Raw genomic sequence first — 23,829 nt, forward strand, 5'->3', positions numbered from 1 at the left:
TTACACACACAGCACCCTAAAGAGGATAAGACCATATAAATAAAAGCAAGGAAGAAATTATTTTTTATTAAAGAAACCTTTTACAACCTACAATTTCTCTTTCTTGTCATTCCTTTCCCTCCTCTTGTAGTGCTGGTGTCGGCCGAACAGGTTGCTTCATCGTCATTGACGCCATGCTTGAGCGTATTAAGCACGAGAAGACGGTGGACATTTACGGGCATGTGACGCTGATGCGCTCGCAGCGGAACTACATGGTGCAGACGGAGGACCAGTACAGCTTCATTCACGATGCACTGCTGGAGGCGGTGGCCTGCGGCAACACTGAAGTGGCTGCCAGAAGCCTCTATTCCTACATACAGAAGCTGGCCCAGGTGGAGAGTGGCGAGCACGTCACTGGCATGGAGCTAGAGTTCAAGGTACAGGAAATGGGGCAAATTCCTTTATACCACGATGCCTATTTTTTAAGTGCATTGCTTTAACTGAAGTGACAGGCAGAACTTAATCTCCATCTCTCTCTTCTTTTCAGTGATAAACCATGTCTGTGTATGACTTGGAACTATTTCTGGGGTCTGCATACAAATTACAGTTGACCCCATTTTCAATTTTGACAAATACAAGTACCAAATAAAACTGCCAATGACAGTTAGAAACAACCTGCAAATCCAATCAGGAATAGCAGACATGTTAGATCAGTGTCTGTGTTAACTTTTCACTCCTTAGACTTAATAATAACTAAATAATGAAACACTCAATTTTGTGAGTTCTGTCACCTTGTCTGCAACTGTAAGCCTTTTAAATGAGACTCGCTGCCAGCTTTACCTTCCCACAACTTATTTTGGATGCAAATCCAATTTTTTTGCCTTTCATATTTTTTGCTCTTCATCATTGTTTGCAGTGTGCTTAATTGTTGCTTGCATTAATGCCTTTTTGATTTATGGTCATACTTTTTCTTTGCATTTTCATACTTGAACAAAATATTCTTAAATAGCAACTGTCTTTCTGGAAAGAAACTGAAACTAAATGGGGAGACTGGGGAACACAAAATGGATGATTACAGTAGCTGATTGGGGGCACTGGGAGAATAATATTTCAGGTGAGTGAAGATGCAGTTTACAGCAAATTTCTAAACTGAGTTAGGCATTAGACAAGAGGCAGGTTTGATGAGGCAGGTTGCAAGCTGAAAGAAACATTTCTTTCAGCTTGTTGCTCATACAGACATAAACAGAGTGAACAAAGTGTATAACACAGTTAGCTGAGAGAATCTGAGATAAAGACACTTCTCCTTAAGATATAATACCTTTCCGCCCCAGGTAAGTAGAAAATAGATTAAAGCAGCTTTATTTACATGGCAGCTATTTGTCAGTTTATACTGTAAATATTGATGGATAAACAGCCAGGCACAGTGTTTACACAGATCTCCATTAAAGATCTTCATCTACTTATAAACTCACCTCAGCGTCAGCGCTCCAGTCAGTTTCTGCTGACCTTGAATTGCACACACGCTCACTCTCAAATCATCCATCATCTTCCCATCGCCATTCACCAACACGGCCCCCTGCCAAGAAGCAATAATAGAGCTGGTGTGTTTCGACCATTTTTTTTTTTTTCTTCCGGTTTCTTTTACTCACTGGCGCACAACGGTGATGGAATCTCCATCGCCATCTGTAACAAGGATAATGCTGAGCTGGCGTCAGGAGTCAACCGGGGATTAATAACGTCCACACTACAGCCATGATAGAGAAGAGAGGTGTGTGTGAAGACGGGTGGGGGAGCTAAATAATTAATACTGGATGATGACAAATGGAGGTGGATGGCAGGGCAAGTGGAGGGAGGAACATTTGACTAATGAACAAGGGACTACTGTATGCTAACGTGGCACTAAGCAAGTGATTCCACAGAATGCTGCACTATAGGGACGGGTGGGAGGGCATTGTCATTCTCAGGTGGGAAACAGCATCATACGGAGTTAAGCTGTGACTGGTGGGATTCACGGGAGTTCAGCAGGGAGAGTGACTTGGAAGAGGGACTTGTCGTGGAGTTGTCAGACTAGTGCTTTCTGCCAGATGTGCATGAATAACCAGCATGTTCAGGGGAAGATTTATGCACAGAAGACGTTTGTGCACATAACCCACATGCAAGAGAAGTATTTAGCAACATACACTACACGAATCACAACATCAACAAAACAAAAAGAGCTACTGGGATCCATTTCAAATTACAGTAAATAGCAAAGTATGCAATGATTTGGAATTCAGCAGCAGAGTTTTAATTGGGATCCAAATGCAAACAAGAAGACAAAGTTGTTCTTCGGTTTTAAATAAAAAACAATAGTGACAGTTTAAAAGAACTTCTCGAGGCGTTATGTGGTATTTTAGCTGCATCATTCGCATTCCTAAGCATTTATTGTTGTTAGGGTTATGGCTAGGGCAGGTAAGGATTAGGATAATCACACCTTTGTAAGCCCTATGTTGTGACATATAACCCCCAAATGTGATTATCCCTGTTGTAGTGAAACATGCTTAATGTACATCATCTCTTGCCTTCCAACTAAAAAGATGTACTGTACTGGGAAAGGAACTGGCAACCGTGACCAGGGGTACCCGACAGTAGGTGCTTCTCTGCCCTGTTGGATGACAGGTTGCCAGGTTTGGCTCCGTTCCCTGCACCCTCTGGGGTGTTTGGTGGTGTAGGTGGGGTCCTCTTTAGCGCTGCCAGGCCACCTCAAGCCTTTCCAGGTGCCTTTGTGAAACACAGATCAAAGGGAGTACAGTAGCAAGGGGTTAAGGGAAGGGAGGAGGGGAAGGGCTGGACCAACTCCAAGTGGCCACTGGCACAGAGATACTGGTGCTATAGGGGAATTAGAGGGAAAGAGAGGACAACACTCTAATGGGAAATAGAGAGAAATGGTTAGTTAGGCACTGTTCACACTGAGATTCAAGGAGCCTGAAAAGGGCCCCAGACAATCTAATTAGGGTGTCCTCCATTTGCAGGCAAACGCTAACAAGCAAACACACACACACACACACACCCACACACACATAAATGCTTTGTTGATTCATTGGAGCAAAGAACAGGCGACTTGCTGACCCACAAACTCCCACTATGACGATGATGATGTAGCAGCACAGCTTTTCAGTTTGATCATTATGCAGTGTGTGTTTGTCTTTCTGAACACCCCCATGTGAGTCTACATTTTATACACACATACCACACTGCCATTATCAAAGGCACTTGTGACCCACTTTTGCGACGAGTTTTCAGTTTCTTACAGACTTGATCCAGAGGCTTGTTAGCCTGGGTTTGTGATTTTCCATCATTGCATCTGACCCTGCAGGACCCCACAAGTTGCGAAAAGGGCACAAAGGTTTTGAATTGTTCCCGGATAAATATATTCTTGATAAACAATGTCTCTTTGAAGGTGTGTCATCATCGGCAAAGCGGATTAGATTGGGTTTGCTTTTTTACTTTCTGTACTCTTTTTAACTGTCTTGCACCTGTCCTCCCCAACATTCCTCCTTTTATCACCCTCTCCTGGTTCTTCCTTCTTCTCTCTCTTTTCTTTTCATGTCTCTTCTTTCCTCTTTCCAACTACCGTGCCTTTTGCTAATTCATTCCCTGTTCCCCTCACCACTGTACTTTCTTTTCATCTTCTCATACCTCCATACCTTTCAATATTTTATTTTTGCCTTTTTTTTTTTTAACCTCTCTCTATTTTTGTGCATTCCTTCCATCTATCCCTCCAGCGCTTGGCCAATTCCAAAGCCCACACGTCGCGCTTCATCAGTGCTAACCTTCCCTGCAACAAGTTCAAGAATCGGCTGGTCAACATCATGCCCTACGAGACCACGCGCGTCTGCCTGCAGCCAATAAGAGGCCTGGAAGGATCTGACTACATCAATTCCAGCTTCATTGATGGCTACAGGTAGGAAGAGGGGTGAGATGGCGGGAAATACTGTATGCAATTCAAGACATAAAATTAAAATGTTGCCTCTCATAGAATCTAAACTTAAAAATACATTTGTGAAGAGAAGGTACAGCAGATAAGGGAAATACGGATTTGATTGTGAAAGGAAGATACCTATTCAAACTGCAAATGTACACACATTGCTTTTGTTTTTTTCACGATCCCAAGATAACGTATTACTCATTAAAAGCTATCGCTCAGTCTTTTTTTAAGAATGTATCAAGTATCAGTGTTGTTCCCATTATGTATTCCCATAACCTTTTGTGTAAACATAAATGGTTTTAATATGGTTCTAATGTATACAGGCAACAGAAGGCCTACATCGCCACGCAGGGCCCTCTGGCAGAGACTACAGAAGACTTCTGGAGAATGCTCTGGGAGAACAACTCTACTATTGTAGTCATGTTGACCAAACTGAGAGAGATGGGACGGGTAAGACATACTGTAAACAAACATGGACACAAACATAAGATTGTTGTTATTTCTTAACCTTTATTTGTGGAAGGTTTCAAAGAGTAAACAAAAAAAGAGTAAATAATCAAAATAGGGTTTGTCTACCCATTTGCTCAAACAGGAAAAGTGTCACCAGTACTGGCCGGCGGAGCGCTCTGCCAGGTACCAGTACTTTGTGGTTGATCCCATGGCGGAGTACAACATGCCCCAGTACATCCTCCGAGAGTTCAAGGTCACAGATGCCAGGGTAAGACATACCTGAGAGTGTTGGATATGCATTTATAAGTTTGCGGGGCAGGAAAAGGCAACAAATTAAGACCAACAAAATCATAGACAGTTTTTAACAAACAGTAATTACAGCATTTTATTCATAAAAAGTTAGGGAGTTACACATGAAAATGAGGTGAAAACAATGTGTTGCTGGGTAATTTCTGTTGTTTAGTTGTGTAGATATAATCAGGAAAAGACTTAAAAGAATTAAAGAGCAATGGGCTCTTTATACTGTAGATTCTCTATTTTATACTGACATTCAATAGCAATACTGGACCAGTGTGTTGTTCATGACTATTCACCTCAAAAGGCCAGAATGCAATGCAGTACCAATTTCTGCTGCAATTTCCACAATTGCACTGGCGACCCATCCTTCACTGGAGTGTGAGAAATGTAGGAGGCTAAGCAGGTTAATGAAAAGTAGGTCACATACACACAGAAACATCACTATCACACCAAGTACTGTTTTCCTCAAAAGTTCCTAAAATAATTCTGATATTATAATTTGACTGTAGTTTGATGGGTTTCCACACAAAACAAGATACCATGATGACTTAATGTTAAGTGAGTTGCCTGTTCACACCTGAACTATTTACATCCTGTTGAGTAGGTTTTACTACCCTACTGTAGTTATCTTTTTTACCTCAGGATTTCTTTTTTGGGTCCAATTAGGTCGGACAGTTTGAAGCAGCAGAACTGTAGCGCAGAAATAGAACTGCTTCCTCTCTTTGCCAAACATCCAAAGATTTCCCAGGCAGTGTGGCAGCTACTTAGCAGTCACCCTGTTGGTATTAAAAAAATGAATTCATTATATCTCTGCACACACACTCATACACTTATACACAAACAGACTATACTATCCACAGTGTGGATATCAGACATGAATGCTGTTTTAGCTACACTCTTTTCTTAATACATAATTTTGTGCAGTGTGCAAAATTCCTCTCTTAAAGGTCCCATATTATGCTCATTTTCAGGTTCATACTAGTATTTTGGGTTTCGAGTAGAACATGTTTACATGCCTTGAATTAAAAAAACACATTCTTTTTTTCTTACCGTCTGTCTGAATATAACTGTATTCACCCTCTGTCTAAAAACACTTTATTTTAGCTCCTGTCTCTTTAAGCCCCCCTCACAAAAAAGCCCAGTATGCTCTGATTGGTCAATGTTTCCCAGACTTTCGTTTCTGCTCTTTCTGTGTCTCTGCACCGTCATTGCAACCGGGGAACGACTATAACAGCACTGTAGCGGCACTTTCTACCTACATATATATATATATATATATATATATATATATATCTATATATACACTGTGTACACTGGGTTTGACCTCACATACCATAGATCATGTAGATGTATATGCATGCTTATGAGTTTGTATATGTATGATTAAGAGTGTATGTGTGTGTGTGTGTGTTCACGTTACGTTGCACGCCTCTGCGCAGTAATAGCATAGACTCCACGCCTCAACACTCACATCTAGCGAGCCAGTCACGTATTTAATCACACAATTTGACACGCCGCGTGGGCCCTCAGGTTGTGTGTTAAATTTTCCTTTCTTTTTTTTCCTTCTTCTCTCCTCTCTTTCTTCAGCGTGCTTAGTTTATTATGTTGTTGTCTTTGCCCCTCTTTTACTTTTAATCCCCCCACTGAGGCTAAATGTTTTTGAGATGAAAAACAAAGGCAACGAAAGAAAGGAAACATGCAATGCGTCATAAAACAAGGAAAGACCAGGGATGTTGTACAAAGAAAGCACATGGAGCTTAACTTATTAGAATCCAAATCACTGTATTTGTCAAGTGCATAAATGCACGTTTGTACAAAAATAAATCTTGGCGACATTGGTGCAGAAATATATCAACAGCTAAGATGGAACATGGTGCATACTGCCACACGGGACGGCAGGACCTTGCTTCAGAGCACAAATATTCAATAGACAGATTATATGTATGTATTATATGTAGTCAGTAATCCTTAGTTCCATGAATCATTCTTTAGAAAAGAAGAGCTCCTCCATTCACATGATGGTTACCTGACAAAACATCTACTTGGACTGTATTTATATAGTGCTTTTCTAGTCTTAATGACTACTCAAAGCACTTTCATACACTAAGGCCAAGGCTGGCATACAAGGTGCCACCTGCAGATAAACATTCACACACATTTACGCTCCGATGGTGCAGCATCGGGAGCAATTCGGGGTTCAGTGTCTTGCCCAAGGACACTTCGACATGGGACTGCAGGGCCAGGGATCGAACCACCAACCTTCCGATTGGTAGTCGACCACTCTACCACCTAAGCCACAGCCGCCCCTTAATTAAGGAGACAAACTGCTATAATGCAGTAATGCCACCATAAATGAATGCAGTCCTTTTTTGCATGTTTTTATGTCCTGTCTAACATCAGAGGTAGTGTGGACAGTTGCTTTCAGTAAGCCCTTTATATTGAGTTTACAGTATTTTAGCCATGATTTTAAAGATCGCAGAGAAAAGAAAGAAAAAACAGATTAGAGGCAAATCGGCACCTGCTCCTGTGAGCGATGACAGCAGCGACGACCTAAAACCAATGAGAGCGCAAGGTACGGGGTAATATCAGGAGGTCGTAAAACCTGAAACAGAACATCAGTTGGTATGGCTATGAGAAAGGATCATCGGTGTGCTTCTTGCGGACATCCATTTTTGGAAGAAAGAACTCCTGTTCATGGTCTTGTGTCTTTTCCCGTATCACTTCTCACGTGTGTTTTGTTGTTCATAAATTTAATTTTTTTTATCATTATTAAGCTACTTAAACAAGTGCAGAAAATGTGCTGTGGATGCAAGATAATACTGTTTTCCAAACAAAGTTTTACCTGTTCTTAATATTGCATTGATTCTGTAACAATTTAGACAAAAATCACTCTAAACTCTATCAACAATCAACAAAAAAAGGACAAATCAATCCCAGTTTACTCGTCAAATGAGATTTAATCAAAATGTGCCTTTGCAGTGTGAACAAATGGGAAGAGAATTTGTGAGAATGACACGTCATGTCTAAACCGAAGTCTGTTGCACAGAGAAGTGAGAAACAGCTGGAGAAATGAACACCTGGTTGTCTTAATTGCTGGTAGCATCAAGCGGACAGCCTATCTCAAAATGCATATTTGCTTTACTCTGCTCACTTTCTTGAGAAATTTCTTTATTTCTGTAACTTTCTTTACAAGGACACAAGTATTGACTCAGCATTCTCAGACTTGATGATCAGCTCTCTCAAAATAAAGCAGATCAATGAACTTGTCCTAGTGTGAAGACACCTGATTGTAAAAAAAATTAAAATTAAAATAAACATTGTTTGCATTAGAAGCAAGTCCAAGTGCACCACTAACACAAGATTATAAGAATCAATATAAGATTAAATTGTTAACATTGACATTTTGTCTAGCAGTCTTGTCGGCTTGTCAGGGTTTTTGTTTTCAATTTTCATCATCCAATCCCACCTGCTGCTCCGTTAGTCCTCCGTTCTTGTTTCTTACCTCCATCTATCAGGTCGCTCTATCGATCGGAATTGCAGGATTATCCTATTCAACATGGTGTCTGGGAGAAGGCGCTTGTCATGGCAGATACACTATTGATTAGCTTTAACTAGGACCTACTTGTGCATCTCACACACACACACACACACACACACACACACACACACACACACACATCCACACACACAAAAACAGAGCGGGAGAAAATAGAGACAATTAGGTTGGAGGTAGAGGAGCAGGGTGGGAGAGGAGAGGACACACTGTCCCTCTGTTGTGAGATGTGTGCCTCATTGTACATGTATTCATCCTTGCTGTGTTGCTGTTGATCAAATCATCAACAAATACTATTTCATTTTAAAGGTGAGATGTTACTGCCTAATGGACCTTTTATCAATGTTGCATCATCTGCATGATGTTCTTAAAATGATCCAAAGAGATCACAGACCATTGCCTTAGCTTTCTTTCCTCTACTCACTCTTTACATATGCCTCCTCTTGCTTCTTTACACAATCTACAAACTTCCATCTTCTATCCTCATGTTCTTCTCTCTGTATTTGCAGGATGGTCAGTCCAGGACAGTAAGGCAGTTCCAGTTTACTGATTGGCCGGAGCAAGGCGTGCCCAAATCCGGGGAGGGATTTATTGATTTCATCGGCCAGGTGCATAAAACCAAGGAGCAGTTTGGACAGGATGGACCAATCTCTGTCCACTGCAGGTAAGGAGTCAGACTATAACCAGTCTGCATCATATTTTCCTGCTGCACAGCATTAAAGATCAAAGATCCAAAATGCATGACACTTTTTCTTAAAAATTGTATATTAGGTTTTTTTTTTAAGGGGGGGGGGGGCTTGACGTAGTTCCAGGCTCTGCAACTTGTTCGCAACTTTCCTTCTTGAAAGAGATATAAGGCTTTAAGTATCAAGACAGGATTAAATCAATTCTTAAGGTGGTTGTTGTTTTGGCAGCGCAGCACCTCCTGCGGTGCAGCATCATCAGCTACGATCCCTCCACACCTTTTTGCTACCGCCGTACACAACCTCTGCACCTCCACAGGCCCATCTCCTCCATAATTGATAAGGCTGAGATGCGGCTTGGCATTTACAAAGAGGAGGCACATGAAATGATACGGCCATTCTGTTTGGTTTTTATGATGGCTCCGTGATGCATTTTTATCACCTTGGGTGTAGCTTCCAAGGTAACCCTCATCATTAACTTGAAATGCTGGACACAGGTAGAAACCGTTATTTGGTAATAGTGGTCAACACCAAGGCCTCTGGTTTTTCTCTTTTAATGATAGACCTTGAGAGGGATCCATCCAAATTAGTTGTTACCTTTTGTGACCGGACAGTGGAGATCTTTGATGTTTTTTTAGTGAAGAAAATAAGAAATGCGTTAATTCCTTTAACAAAGGCACTGATTTTGTGTTGTTTTCATGGTTTGGCATTCAGAAACAAGCATTGAGGATACAACCGTTCCTTTGAGTGTGATCAGGGTTAACGAAGGCGTTAAAACACTGAATACTTTCCTTGCTGTCTCATAAACATGGTTTACTTTTATGACAGATTAGTTGTCACTTTTTACTCCACATTTCTATCGCACAGGCGCCATGACATCACCCAATATAACATCACCTCCTCTGCATTAAAAAGCAATGATGTCACCAGCCATGAAATGACCCCCTGGGAGTTGTAAGATGTGTCAGGGAAGCTAAGTTATTCCTCCCTTCTATGAATTCTAAGAGTTATTGGAGAGAGAGCAAAAGGATCGGTTATTGCAGGAGGAATTGCAGGACTGGCGTATTTAAGCTGGATTGCAAGAGTCACAGAACTATGTTGTATTCAGCTGTCAAATGCACAATTAAAGGCATCCTTGACTCATCTCAGTGAACTCACACCACCTACAGTGTAATAAATCATTTTATACCATGGTCTGGGTGAATACTCGATTCTGATTGGCTGCAGGGTGTCCATAAAAAAGTGACGTAGGACAACCTACTAAAGGAGTTCTGGTGAAACTGACTCTTTACTGTTCTAAATGAATGTGCTACATTAAATCAAAAAGGAAATGTGGATCTGTTATTTCCAACTCGTCCTCTGAACACCACAGGATGGCGCTATCACACAAGCTGCAAGAAGTAAGTTATACTTCCCCTCTGGATTGACTTTGTTTCACAGCGAATAACGTTATCTCACATCCCGTTCACTGTTCAGGTCGCTACTTCAGGCTGCCCCAAGCTTTCAGTTTGTTTCCATCCAGAGGAGTAGAGGGGAAACTCTGTGCTGTGTTTTCAAGGTGTAGTGCAGGGAAATATGATCCGCCGTGAGCACAGTGTATTTTATTTTGAAATTAACCGGATGTTTTATTTTGTTTCTGTGCTCGACTTCCTGTCCCGCACAATCTGCCCTGTGCTGAATTCAAGGGGGTAAGCTTCTCCTCGGACCGCGAACCTCCTATGGCGCCATTTTGATGCTAACAAGCCATCACCTCCTGTTAGCATTCCATTGACTGCCATTCATTTTGGCGCCACTTTGACAGCGAATAACTTTACATCTGAAGCGTTTAAAGACTCTATTTGTCCATTGTTTATTTCTAAAGAAACACGACAATGTATAAAAGGCTCCATTACCTTGTACCTCACGTTATGGCTCCGTAGCAGACGTTTTTGTAAAAATAGGCTAATGATTGTGTCATAACCACGCGACTTACTGTCACATAGTAGATGAATTACCGTATAGTACAGGAGAAGCACGCAGGCAGTTTCGTCTCACATTAGCTGTTTAAGTGTAATTATTAATGTTAACTAGCATTTTAGTTAGCAATAATTAGCCTGTGCCTATGTTATCTCCTTACATATACCTACGCTCTCTGTCTCTGCAATATTCGGAATGATTGAGATTTCTCTTGGCACAGCTACCAGAAGACTTAAAACTTTCAGACACGTTGCTCACGGCACATTTATGTCGTCTCTCTCAGTTGGAGGCTGCGCAGTAACGCTCAGCGCTCACCGGAAAAGTGCTTCTAAACCGTTCCGCAGTTGGTGGAAATTACATCGCGGATGAAATTGTTCATAAAAGTCGTTATATTGTTTTGTGGACAATGACATGGCTGGATAGCAAGCTTGTCTTGTTGTTCAACATACTGTCAAATTATTTTTACTGATTGCCAACTGTACACAATGTTATTGACTTTGGATCTTGCTAGCATAGCGTTAGCTTTCTGGCTCGTAGCTAATCTGAAGGGTTCTACGAGCTGAGCGGACTAAAAATATCTCCCGTTGCTAAGGGAGGCAAGTCGTATCTAAGGTCTTTCCTATTTCCTGGAGGAGTGAACAACGTTTCTATTGCATAAGAACCTTACAGGATGGGAATGATTGTTCCAGGTATTAGTCCAGCCCTCAGGCGTAACCAGGGAAACGGGATAAACTTTAGATTTCGATTGTAAAGCAAATTAAAATATAAACTAATGTTTTAAAAATATGTTATTTGGCAAGTGACCATGGTATAAGCGGGTTAATGCCCTTCGAGGTCCATTGTCAGTTATTAATGGACTTCGTCGGACGGTTCACGTCTCACTGTCGTCCATTAATACCTGACAATGAACACCTCATCGGCCATTAACCCTTACAGAATTGTGTGCTGTCATCTGCAGTCCTTTTCAGTACTTAGCGGTAATTTTGTACTTTTTAACAAGTTATTTTTTGTTTTTTGGTGTCACTTTGTCTGAAGGCAGATATCTAATTTTGAAAAGAAAGTTTCTCCTGAGTAGTGAAAAAAGAATTAAGCTTCTGTTGGTTTCTTTGTCTGTCATTACCATAGCCACCTCCTCTTCCTCCCTTCCTTTTTCTTCAGGCTTTTCATCTCCGAGTGGAGAGCTTATGCCTTCCTTTTCTCGTACTCTTTCGTCTTCTGTCACTGGCCTTCCCCGTCTGTCGTCGCTCTGTTTCCTTCCCCGTCTGTTTCTTAATCCTTTCTCTCTCCATCTCTCTCTGTCTCTCTCACTCTCTCTCTCTCTCTCTCTCACACTCTCTCTCTCTCTCTCTTTTCCTCTCCATCCATCCATTCTCCCAGCCCTCCTTTATTCCACTCCCACCCTCTTTTCTTCTTCCTCCTCCTCTCCCCTCCTCAGCCACTATCTAATAGACCCACATGCTTTTTGTCATTAATTGCCTGATTACTTCCTGTGAATGGGGACACCAAATCCTCTCAGTCTGCAGCGGCTCTGCGAGCCTTCAGATTTGGAGAGTCGATCTTCCTGGACAGAGGGAGAGAGAGAGAGGAGCTCTGAGTGAGTTTAAGAGTCCATGTGACAAGCTGTGACTGACTCCCAGAAAGAGGCTTTGGGTGGGCTGAGAGATACTGCAGCGTGGGGGTTGGTAGTGGGTGGGTGTATATGTGTTTGGGGTGGTCGTATGTTCTGCATGGTTAGGCTCAATAACTACTGTGTTCGATATCATTTAAATTTATTGTCAAATATTACAAGTCATCTTTTGTCCTACTTCTAGCTTTGTCCCCCAACAGACGCACACTTGTAGACACACACACACACACACACGCAAACTAAAAATGTCTGCTAGCAGCCCTTGCTTCCATTCTTCACTCAAAAAAATAGCATCAGAGGCTGGAAGAAGCCCAAATAAATCTGTTGTCATATCAATTATTGTTCCATTGGTGAAGTGGAAGTCATTTCACAGCAAAGCAGCTTAGAGAGGCAGCTCTCAAGTATTTCAGGATCTGAGTTAAGACTCAGTATTTCTGGAGAGCAGCAGCAGGCTGAGCTTCTCGACACATGGGAGGGGCTTAATGAGACAAAATGTTGGCCTGGTTGTTTGTGTGCCTGATTTGGAGTGCGTCTCTCTGTCCTTGAGGCCTCATTTTGTGTTCGACGAGAATGTTGGGGCACATCAAAGTGGATTCACACATGCAGATTGCGTCCTTGCCATCGCCAACATTGCGTTACCCTGCCACAGGATTTCTGGCTATCAAAGGTTTTCGAACGGTTGACACCTTCAGGCAGTCAGAGAGCTGCAAATGTGCAAAGTTGCCCAGTGCAGCTTTACAACTTTATCCTGTTGCAGATATAGCATGCATTTTAGAGAAAATTGTTTGAAGATTAGTGTTATTTTGCAGGTCTTGGTTAGATTAATGTAGAGTCCTAAAGCAACAAAGTACAGGCATGGTATGGGACAAGAAAAGAAGACACCTAAGAAAAAAATGTCCTTAGCCCAAATCAAGATTCACAATTCAGCCAAGACTTTTTTACTACATTCTTATTAATTCACTTTGTCGTTATGTGTTTCTAGTGCCGGTGTGGGCAGGACCGGAGTCTTCATCACCCTTAGCATCGTCCTGGAGCGAATGCGTTATGAAGGCGTGGTTGATATATTCCAAACAGTGAAGATGCTCCGGACCCAGAGGCCAGCCATGGTCCAGACTGAGGTCAGGACACACCCAAAAACATACACTACGTCTTACACAAATTACACAATTGTACTATAGTATTTTGTAGTTTGGAGGTTAGTTAAAGTTGACTCAAAAATGTATATAAAATGATTTATATTATATACAGTAGTTGTCTTAATATCTGTGTGAGGACATAGTCTGCCTCAACAAGTACTGTAATTTGCTTTAATTTTAAGTTGTCTGAAATTTTTAATCTCATTATCATTGCAAACTCTTTAAACTACTGGTGAGATTTTGTTCTGATGGTTTTTTCTCCTATATGTGTGTGTTTCTTCCCTACAGGATGAATACCAATTCTGCTATCATGCAGCTCTGGAGTACTTAGGAAGCTTTGATCACTATGCAACGTAAAAAAGCCATCTCTTCCCTCCAGAGTCCTGTCATCCCCCCCACCCCCCTCAACAGTCTCCGGAGCCATAGAAACTTTAAAATTTTAAAAACGAAGACCGCAGACGACAATAACAAAATCACAAATTCAGACACACCAAACAGGATCCTACTGTAGATTTTAAAACCACGCCCAACCAAATTGTTGAGAAAAATTCCAATTCGACCAAGAGACCCTTCGTGAGGAAACAAGGAAAATTGCCCATCATCAAGAAAAAGAAAATCCTCATCAGCAGAGGAACCAGACGCTGTGGCTCAGGCTGTGGGGCGGGAATCGATCAAAGTGTCAGACTGCTTACCTTACCTCAAGTGTTTCAATGTGGAGGCCATTGTAAACATTCGTGGACTTTTCTCTTCTCAAAAATATCTTTGTGATACAACGGTAACAAGAAACAGTTAATGAAGGAGAAGGCAACAGCAAAAATCAATGAGAGGCAGATGGATGTAGCTGAGACGGGGTGACTTTCTTTGTTTTTGTTTTATATGCCTGGGTGTAAACGGGGGTTCAAGTATTTCTATCAACAAATTTGGTGAGTGATATCCAGAGAAATGACCAAATTGTGGTTGCCTGTGTGAACACAAATGGTTTTCTCCAACCTCTGGTAAAACAAAAAAAAAAAAAAAGTGGAAACGTAACTAGCACGAGAACACTACCATCTAGCATCAAGTAAACCTGGAGTTTTTCTACACTGTCCCACTAATGATATGCCTAATTTGTGCAGAAGAACACTCAACTATTAACGTACACATCACACAACTGCCTGTTCTCAAGCGCTAAGAGCTTAGATAAGGCATTGTCAGTGGTTGTGGGGAAGAAAGCAGCAACACATATCTTAAGATCAGTTAGTTTCATGAATTGTGAACTTGTGTAAAAGCAGTATCCCAAGCCAGGTGACCACAGTGATGTTGAAAAGTACCACAGTGTATTTAAGAAGTGCCCCAGGAGGCTCGTGTCTCAGTCACCAGAGAAATCGGAGGAAAACCATGGCTGTTGCAAGAAGCTGCGGATGGTCAAGGTGGGAGAAATGGCAACCGTGTCCCATGTTTTTTACAATCACTCCTCTATTTGGAACGATTGCATCGTGGGGCTTCGGTGTTAACATCCACCATTTTGAACAAGAGATAAACCTGGTGGACGAAAAGCTTTGGAACAAACGGAACAACCAAGCAAGGATTGCCGCAGAGTCGGGGCTTTCTTTGTGTACAGTGACCAACGTTCATCATTGTTTCAAACTTGTCTTATGAGGAATTATCTCTTTTTGTTTTTATTTTCTGTCAAAACCAAACATGCTGCTTATCTTGTGTATGCTGTAAGTGTGACTCTTATGGGAGAGGAAACTGACGAACAAAAGATGCCAGCTCTGCTATCCACTCGCGCCAAGGCAGGCATGACTGAAAGCGCATTCACATGACAACATCGTCCACCGGTCTTTTTCACATCTCTTTCTTTCCCAGCCTCTTCTATAATCATCTATTTTATTGTATAAGACACTCAAGAGTGTCTGAGGCCTGTTGCAATTACAAAGCTGTATGTTTGTGGTTGGAAAAATTGGCCTTTAGTTCAACTGTATGTGTGTTTGGTAACAGGTGGATAAACAAAGTAGTTGCTTTGGTTTTTGTCCTCCGTTTTAGAGATGATGTCACCATGGGTGACACCGCCAGACCAGGCAGCCATGTTGGATCTAGATGCCATGATGTGATAATGAAATTCTTCGGTACAAGTTACTTGCACATGCCTAAGGAAAAAAGAAACGAAACTTGAAACAAATACCCCCAAAACAACTGCAGGTCGGATTTGACGCACTAAAGTATATGTGTCTGGGAAAAAAAAAAAAATCCAGCTTTTGAAATCTTGAGATCAGTGCTTTGGTACAGATTTGTGTGCGGATTCTGTGGAGGTTTCCAAAAGGTGTGCACAAAAACCAGAGTGATTGACAGAACTGTGTGTAATCTTTTCTTATTTCCAAAAAAGCCTTATTGTTATTGTAACATTATGAAAACATTACTGTTGTATTATGAGGACTTATTTTACATTACATAGTTGACTTTTTATTTTAGTTTTGGTTTAGTTTTTTAACAGATGTTGTATCACATTTTTTTAAATTAGCAGGAAAAGAGAAATGCTTATTTGTTCATATTACGTTAAAAGACATTCTATTTTTTCACTGTAGAAATGTTAAGTATAACATGTCTGTGTGTATGTGTGTGTGTGTATATATATATATATATATATATATATATATATATATATATACTGCACACTCACACATGCATATATATATTTAAATGCAGAATATAAAGATATATCCAAACACTTAGTATTAATGACATTTTTCTCCTTATCTTTTTTTTATATATACCAGCCAGTGCTCATGTTTGAAAATATGACTTTTTTTTGCTTGTGTGATTGTTTCTTGTAATCTTAGAAACCTTGTGCGTTTCTTGAGTAAAAGCGGAGGTGATGTCAGTGCTACGCCTGAATTGTCTGCCTCCACTACCCAATGTTCAACTTCTACCCCTGGGTAGATCCTGTGCCGATGAGGAGATGCCATTTATTTTTTATCTTGTTGAGATTCTTTATTATCATTAACTTTTAGAAATTAGTATTCTTTTTTTTTTTTTAGCAACTGTTGAATGATGAACTGGTCTACAAAATATCTACTCAAAGATTTCATAATTGAACTTTTTTGTTAGCTATATCAGCCCAACGTGACCTACTGTACCTTATATGATCATGTACAGACTATGTCCATCAGTTCTTTCTTTTTTTTACTTTTATTATTTTCTGACAATGTGGTCATTCATTTTGTTAGATATCCACTATGATCTAGAATATACCTGTAAATAAACAAATATATAGATTATATGTATTTGTATAATTTGACCCTCAAAATCTCATACTTTTAAGTGGGGACAGATCACAAAGATGGAGGTTCTGCTCATATACGACTTCCTGTTTGTTTGTAAAGCCTGTTATCACCTTCTGAAATTTTCTTTCTCCAGCCCGGCTCCCTGGTCTTTAATTACCACTCGCTTTTTTTCTGCCTTTAATTTCCCCTGCTGGCAGTTAAACTTGGGAACAAGCCAGCTCCTGTTCTCACACCTATAGCATCAATGAGGGCTTAAAATCAGCATCCGAGATCTGCTGGTATAATTTAGCTGAGGGTGGGAAGTTAGTCCACTCATTAACCATTTGAATTGCTAATCAACAATCAATTCAAGGTCCTGTTACATTCTCATTCAATGTAGACATGAACTTTTTCCTGCCCTGGCGTTAGCACCGGTAGAGATCTGATGGACTTTTCTCTTTTACACCATGGAATTAGAGTGTTTAAATACTTAGACCTCCAAAGTCTCAAATTCCAACAAAAAATGGGATTACAAAGGTGTTCTTAATGTATCCACTAATGTGAGAAACAATAGCACCTAAAGGTGGGGTTTTTTTCATTCCTTAAAGATTTCCCACAAATCCCCAGAAAGTCCCCAGCTGTCCAACTGCCTAAAATGCCAAGGTGTTTTCCATAAATATATCATTGGTTGATGGACAAATGCAGCTCTGCTAAAGGCCATACATAGTTAAGTTGCAACATGACATGTTGATTTATTTACTCCCTAGAGCATTTTTAAGCTTTGTATAGAACCATACTGTTTTTGTTTAGTCATGTTTCGTTGTGGGATGCAGAAAGAAATCAGGACTCAATGAAACAGAGCAGTGCGATGCAACCAAGGGAAGACCAAGACAACCAAAAATTGCTGCAAATTCACATTTCCAGCACATCATTTCTGAACAGTGGGAACCTTGAGATGTTTCATAATGAACTAAAATCCTGAACTGAAGTCTTTTGGAACTCAAAAAGACTGGTACAAATGGCCCAAATGCCAAAACTGAAAACTGTGGAAGTCTTTGGAAGCTTGTGCAATGTGTTTGACTTATGTAAAGATGCTAGACTTTAAAAAAAAGATGCCAAATTTACTGGAATATGTTGCAGAATATTTGGGGGATGGGGATGACTAACTAAAAACTACACTAACAAAAAATGGCATCAAAAAGAATAGAACATATACAGTACATACCGACAAAAAGAATCCAAACTCAGCAAAATGTTTTTTCCTTTGTGTAAGGGCCAAGTGCTATCAATTTCAAACTGTTACTTCTGACTGAAACAATAATTGGTTTAAAGCCACTGTGTATGTAGATATGTTGACTTTGTATTAAAGAAATGTTGTCTGAAAACCATTTTGCCTGTCACTTTTGGCTGATAAAGTATGTGATGGTGTGATTCTTCTAGATATCTCTCCTCATGTCTGATTGTCTGCGATCTGTGGGGAATATGCAAAAAGCTGGTAAGAGTTGTTTAACTACAATATTGCACCAGCACTTACTTTGTACATCATTCATTACAATGGGACTTGCATTGAAAAACAAGTGAAGAAGCACACAGATGGTGCACTTCTTTTGTTGATAAGATGGCTTGATTAGGTTCCTCCTGTATTTGTTCACCAGCCTCTTCACAAACCTATTCCGATGGGTCCTTAAGCTCCTCTTCAAGCTTAATAAATGCCACCCAGACAGGCTGATATTGGTGCAGAGGTAAACTTTCACCTGGTGGTATTTGCTCTCTCATCTATCTTCAGATATTTGATAACCTCAAAGTAAAATGTCTGCAAAAAGGGGAAAAAATGAACATGTTGGTAGCAAATCTTACTGCATTTGCCAAACACTAGCTTTAGAGTACATCCTACAGATTACAGTGTGATTAGTTGGTATATACAGGGTATCCATAAAATACTTACTGGGTACTTATACCAAAGCAAACATATACAGGAGGAAAAGAAAGGTTAGGGAGTGAGGGTTTAACAGCTTTGAACATTATGTTATGTTAACTTTTTTGAAAAGATCACAGTACACAACAATTAAGACAAAGCATTAAAAATGTGTGAGAAAACGTAATTATTACAGTCCAGGGTACGCAGGCTGTAACAAAGTGGTATTTTGCTCACCCCTTTTACACTGTAATCACAGGGTATACAGGCTGTAAAATAAAGCATTCTCTTGTTGTGTATGCAGGTCTTCATTAAAAAAAATGCTTTTACTTGCAGTTTAACATACCCTAAAGCAATTTGTTTGCGCTAATTTCCGTACTTCTAACCTTTATACCTACCAGTAACTACCCAGTAATTATTTCATTGGTACCCTGCATGTACAACATATTTACACCGTAATTTCAAGGTTGTAATCTAAAGCGTTTCCCTTGCTTCAATTATAAACATTTAGACTAAATTTTAAATAATCTAGTGCTCTGGTGAAACATCCCAATATTTGAAGTCCTCTCTCCTAAGACCTCACTGTTCATGGCTGTTATATTCACACGTGTACCAGCTGCAGATGAAGTGCCAACGAGCTCCTTGTCACCTGAAACAGCAATCTGTGACAACATTCTGCTAAGTCGCAAGAGGATTGTCATTTATCAAGGGCTAATATACGCAGAATGACACCCTGTTTCAAGGATGATGTCACTAATTGTCTGCTCAAAAAACTGTGTTTCAGTCCATTCTTTTCTAATAGTGGTGAGCCAGCAGACCGAGTGTGAGGGCAGGCGAGGAAGTGAATTAGGGCGGTGATTATGCTGTGATTCAGACAGCAGCTCATTAGGACCCAGCTAAGCAAGCAATCAACGAATCGATGTGACAGTGGACCCAAAAGCCACAGAAATTTGTAATAAATGGCAAAGCGATAAATTGGATTATCCACAGCCCCGTGGCCAAGCTCTTTTCTGTTGCAAATGACAAATCAATCCAATCATGCCACGAAAAAAGCCAAAAGAAACAGAAAAAGGGGCCTCGAGTTGCACCGGCCCTGGAGGTTATCTGTCTGAGATGTGCCTTGTTAAGGTTGTGGTTTTCCAGAGGTCATTTCTGTATGGCACCAGGGCTCTAAAATATTCATGCCAGACCATTAGATGTTTATGACCGCCTTTTATAATAAGAGATTTACCGACATATAAACTCCAGCCAGAATAGTAAAGGTGTCAGAGAGGTACTGTGCAACATACTGATTCACTAAAGGAGAAAGCAGCGCTGCATTGAGATCTGGAAGATGTAAATGAGCAGCCAAGGAGCCATAATAAATATATAAAATGCAGAGACAGCAGGGTCTCTTCCCACCTCAGGGTATTCCAAGTACAAGTGATGGATCCTCATGATCACTGAATATCACTATCATGACAGACAGATAGATAGATAGATAGATATTAGCTGGGAATTAGTAATAATAAAGTAAAATTGCACTTATCCTGTCTAAACTGTATTTTTGCGGAATTCTGCTTCCCCTCCTGACACTCAGAACTGTTTTCTCAAAAGGCTTTGCTGCCATCTGTAGGATATTATATGGTATCTCATCATTGTGATAAACACACTGAAGCCTAATTTCCGTTCAATTAAATCAGAGATTAACATAGATGATGTATTGTAATCTCCAGAGTCTATTGCTTTCTCTATTCTAATTACATTAGTGTGAGATATGCTTAGTAATGCTATCAGTGACTTACTCATTTAGTTTTGACACACCAACACATGGAATCTGTGCATTCAGACAAATACTTATGGCTTTGACCACAAAAAATTTCATAAACCATACATAGTTTTGAGAAGTATCTTGAGTGCTGCATTTTTCCCCTGCTGTTTGAGCATCTGCCACCAGTAAACGGTGACATGACTCCTGTGTTTATGCCCTTGTCCTGTTATTTCCTATAATCTGTCTCTGTTAGAACTCGACCACTGACTGATACTGCTATTAAAGCATGTTCCTGTTAGAGAGCTATATTCTCTCATTTTCCCTCTCGGCCTTGCTCTTTTCATTCACTTTGGCCTTCCCTCATCCACCATATTTATCTCTTCTCCTCTCTCTCTCTGCAAAGTCCCACGACTCCTCTGTTTACATTCGACACAGCCATGCCAGTTGCCTTGTTCTAAGGACGGCTCTGTTGATTGATCGGTCCAATGGCTTGTCCAGAGTGAAATATGTCTACAACTATTGGATGGACTACTATGAAATTTGGTCCCCCACAGGATGAATCCTTTTCAGGGTTTTATCAGGGTTATCTCAGTTTGACATTAGCTGGGGAAGTCTAATAAAAGATCATCAAGTAGCATTATGGTAAATGTAGGATTCAGCCTTTTAAGAGCTTGATACATACTGGTGCCTAAAGGTCAGGATATACAGTATCACCCTGTGCTGCACTGATTTTTAGCTTACTTTTTTGAAAATGTGTATCTTGCAAGTCTTTCAACTTTCTGGAAGTGCAGTAATAAATTGCTGGAGTACCACTTAATGCGTATGGTATTTGGCATGACTGAAAACCTTTCCTAATCTTAACCAAACCTTAGTTTCGTGTGTCTTCCTCCTACCAGTGTGGTTGCCAGATCTGTTCATATGGGTTATGGGTTATTTTGGATGCACAAGCAGACAACTGTTTTGTTGGGGGGGGGGTTGTTAGTGTTAGTTTAGGTATGCTGAGCTGTTGCAATTGGCATAAGGATTTTTTATTTATTTTTTAGAAAAGTTTAAAAGACTTCTGATTCCTCACTTGCTGTAGATGTTTTCCACCACTGCCCATTACTTTGATTGCCCATGGCTGTTCTACAAGACAGTGTCAGTGTGGAAGTCCATGTTTTGCCTTGGGCTCTGTGTTTCAAGTGTTAATCCATTTTGTATTTAGTTTTAAAGCTACATTTACCATTTGGTTACTTACAATGCAGTTAAACCTGTTTTGTCCTTAATTCATCATTATCGTGAAAAGGTTGACAGATCTAGTTTCAAGATGCATTTAAAAAAATATCTTAAACATAAAAATTGCACACCAGGCAATATTTCCTCATTCTTAGATGAATTTGATTCAGTGTACAAAGTGGGATGTCATTTGGGCTCTGTGGCTGACAAGAAAGAAACATTTTCCTTGTTAAGGTTTTTACCACATATGCCCATACAAGGCCAAGGAATGAAGGAATGTATCTGGCAAGAATTACTCTGAATTACTTGGAATTATATAGAGACAGTCATTATTCATGGCCTAGAAACACCAAGAGCAGTAAGCTTTGTACTCAAACAGAAAAGTCTTATATCTCGAGAAAACTGTTCTTCTACAGTTGTTTCTAAAAATAAAAATAAAAAAAAAAATTCTAAAAAACTAATTTGGACTTTGGTCTCAAATGTCAGCTAAAACACTCGCAAAACAAGCTCAGTACTGTAGGGATAATGGTTCTGTAATGGGAAACAGAGCGTATGAATGATGGCAGAGAATAAAACCCCACAGTGCTATCTGCTCTGTGATGCTCTCAAGTGAATTTTACAGTAATGATTAAGGATACATGAAACCATCCGCAATGGAACCATTAAAGCCTCCCTGTAAACATGTCCATTTGAGCACAATTAAATCACATTCCAGCACTAGCTGAGAAATGATGATAATGTTTTATTATTATAGTTTGGAGTCCTCTGACAGGGCACCTCTCATTCTAGCGGATCCACACACTAAAATTTGCATAATGCTCAGTCAGCCACCCAGGCCTCAACCTGCAAATATGAGCCTGAAAAAAAAAAGAGGGCGTTCACTAACCACTGCATCCACGGAAGTTCCCCACATAATGAATTGGGCTCTCTGCCTGTGTTCTTAATGTAACCTTTATGGGTTTAGGGGGCAAAAATCAGTCTGAATGACTTTCCTACCATTCTGTATCCTTCATCTGACTGTGGTTGTGTTTACACAAAATGGATGAGCCATCGACATGAGACCTCTATGATGGTAAATGTGTCCTCCTATGTGACATTCCATGTCATGCTTAAGCAGAACTCAGCTCTACTGCCTGTGTCAGAACTTGTTTGCTGAGATGCGACCAGGCCATGACGATAAGCTCATCCAAAGAGAAGACACCTCTTTCCCCCTAGTGTCTCTGCTGTTCCAGTGCATCTTCAAGGTGTAGTATGCTGGGGATGAAGCTGGTTGTATTCTAAAAGAAAGCTATGGTTTATGACAACTAGGTTTTGTTTTTGTAGCTTAGGCCCTCGGATCCTTCTGTCATGATAATGTTGTGCCCACCAAAGTAAATGCTGAGATCTCAGAACTGTGTGTATAATATAAATAGCTTAAAAATAGGTCCAATAGGGTCACAAGTACAAGAAGGCCAGACAAGGATTCTGCCAGATTACAGTAGCTACCTGTTTATACACAAGTGAGAACAAGAGTGGGCCCACCTTTAATGTCACTAATAATCCCTATTTGCACATGAAAACCGTGAGTGCTCACAGTTAGGGTATGTTCGTTAGGTCAAAGGTGAAGCAGGAAGTCTGTAAACTGTAATGGATGTTGTCTTATCCATCCATGATGTTACACTCTGGGTAGTCTATATCCACGACGTTTCACTTCCTGGATTGCTCCGTTGTCACAAGAAATCCCGCCCGATGCATGTCGTTTCCTTCCACTTTCTTTGTGTTGGAATTTTAAACTCTGGTTGATTTATGAGGATTATGGTTAACTGCTCCTCAGATCTCTGCATTGTAAATTAAGACAGTTAGCTAGACTATCTGTCTATCTGAGTTTTCTCTCGCATGACTAAAAGAACTTTTGAACGTACACATTCCACCAAAACAAGTTCCTTCCTGAGGCTATTTTGCAGCGGCTTCGTGCAGAGCTTAGCGCCGCCCATGACGATTGTGATTGGTTTAAAGAAATGCCAATAAACCAGAGCACGTTTTTCTCCCATCCTGGAATCCTATGTGGAGTAGCCAGACC

The 23,829-nt window shown here is 40.4% G+C and overlaps 1 protein-coding gene across 21 annotated transcripts in view; it reads left to right on the forward strand.

Moving 5' to 3' along the window:
- ptprsa (protein tyrosine phosphatase receptor type Sa) overlaps nt 1–15,957 on the forward strand; it is a 248,176-nt gene extending 232,219 nt beyond the window's left edge. For all 21 annotated transcript variants that reach the window (XM_036007429.1, XM_036007432.1, XM_036007434.1 and 18 more), the window contains 7 exons: nt 131–416; nt 3,744–3,922; nt 4,270–4,396; nt 4,539–4,664; nt 8,756–8,910; nt 13,495–13,630; nt 13,937–15,957. In XM_036007429.1, coding sequence (XP_035863322.1) covers nt 131–416; nt 3,744–3,922; nt 4,270–4,396; nt 4,539–4,664; nt 8,756–8,910; nt 13,495–13,630; nt 13,937–14,005 — 1,078 coding nt within the window. In that variant the 3' untranslated portion in view covers nt 14,006–15,957. The remainder of the gene's footprint in view (nt 1–130; nt 417–3,743; nt 3,923–4,269; nt 4,397–4,538; nt 4,665–8,755; nt 8,911–13,494; nt 13,631–13,936) is intronic.
- Nucleotides 15,958–23,829: the final 7,872 nt, after the last annotated feature.

The sequence above is a fragment of the Sander lucioperca genome, chromosome 11 (assembly GCF_008315115.2).
Source record: "Sander lucioperca isolate FBNREF2018 chromosome 11, SLUC_FBN_1.2, whole genome shotgun sequence".
NCBI lineage: Eukaryota > Metazoa > Chordata > Actinopteri > Perciformes > Percidae > Sander > Sander lucioperca.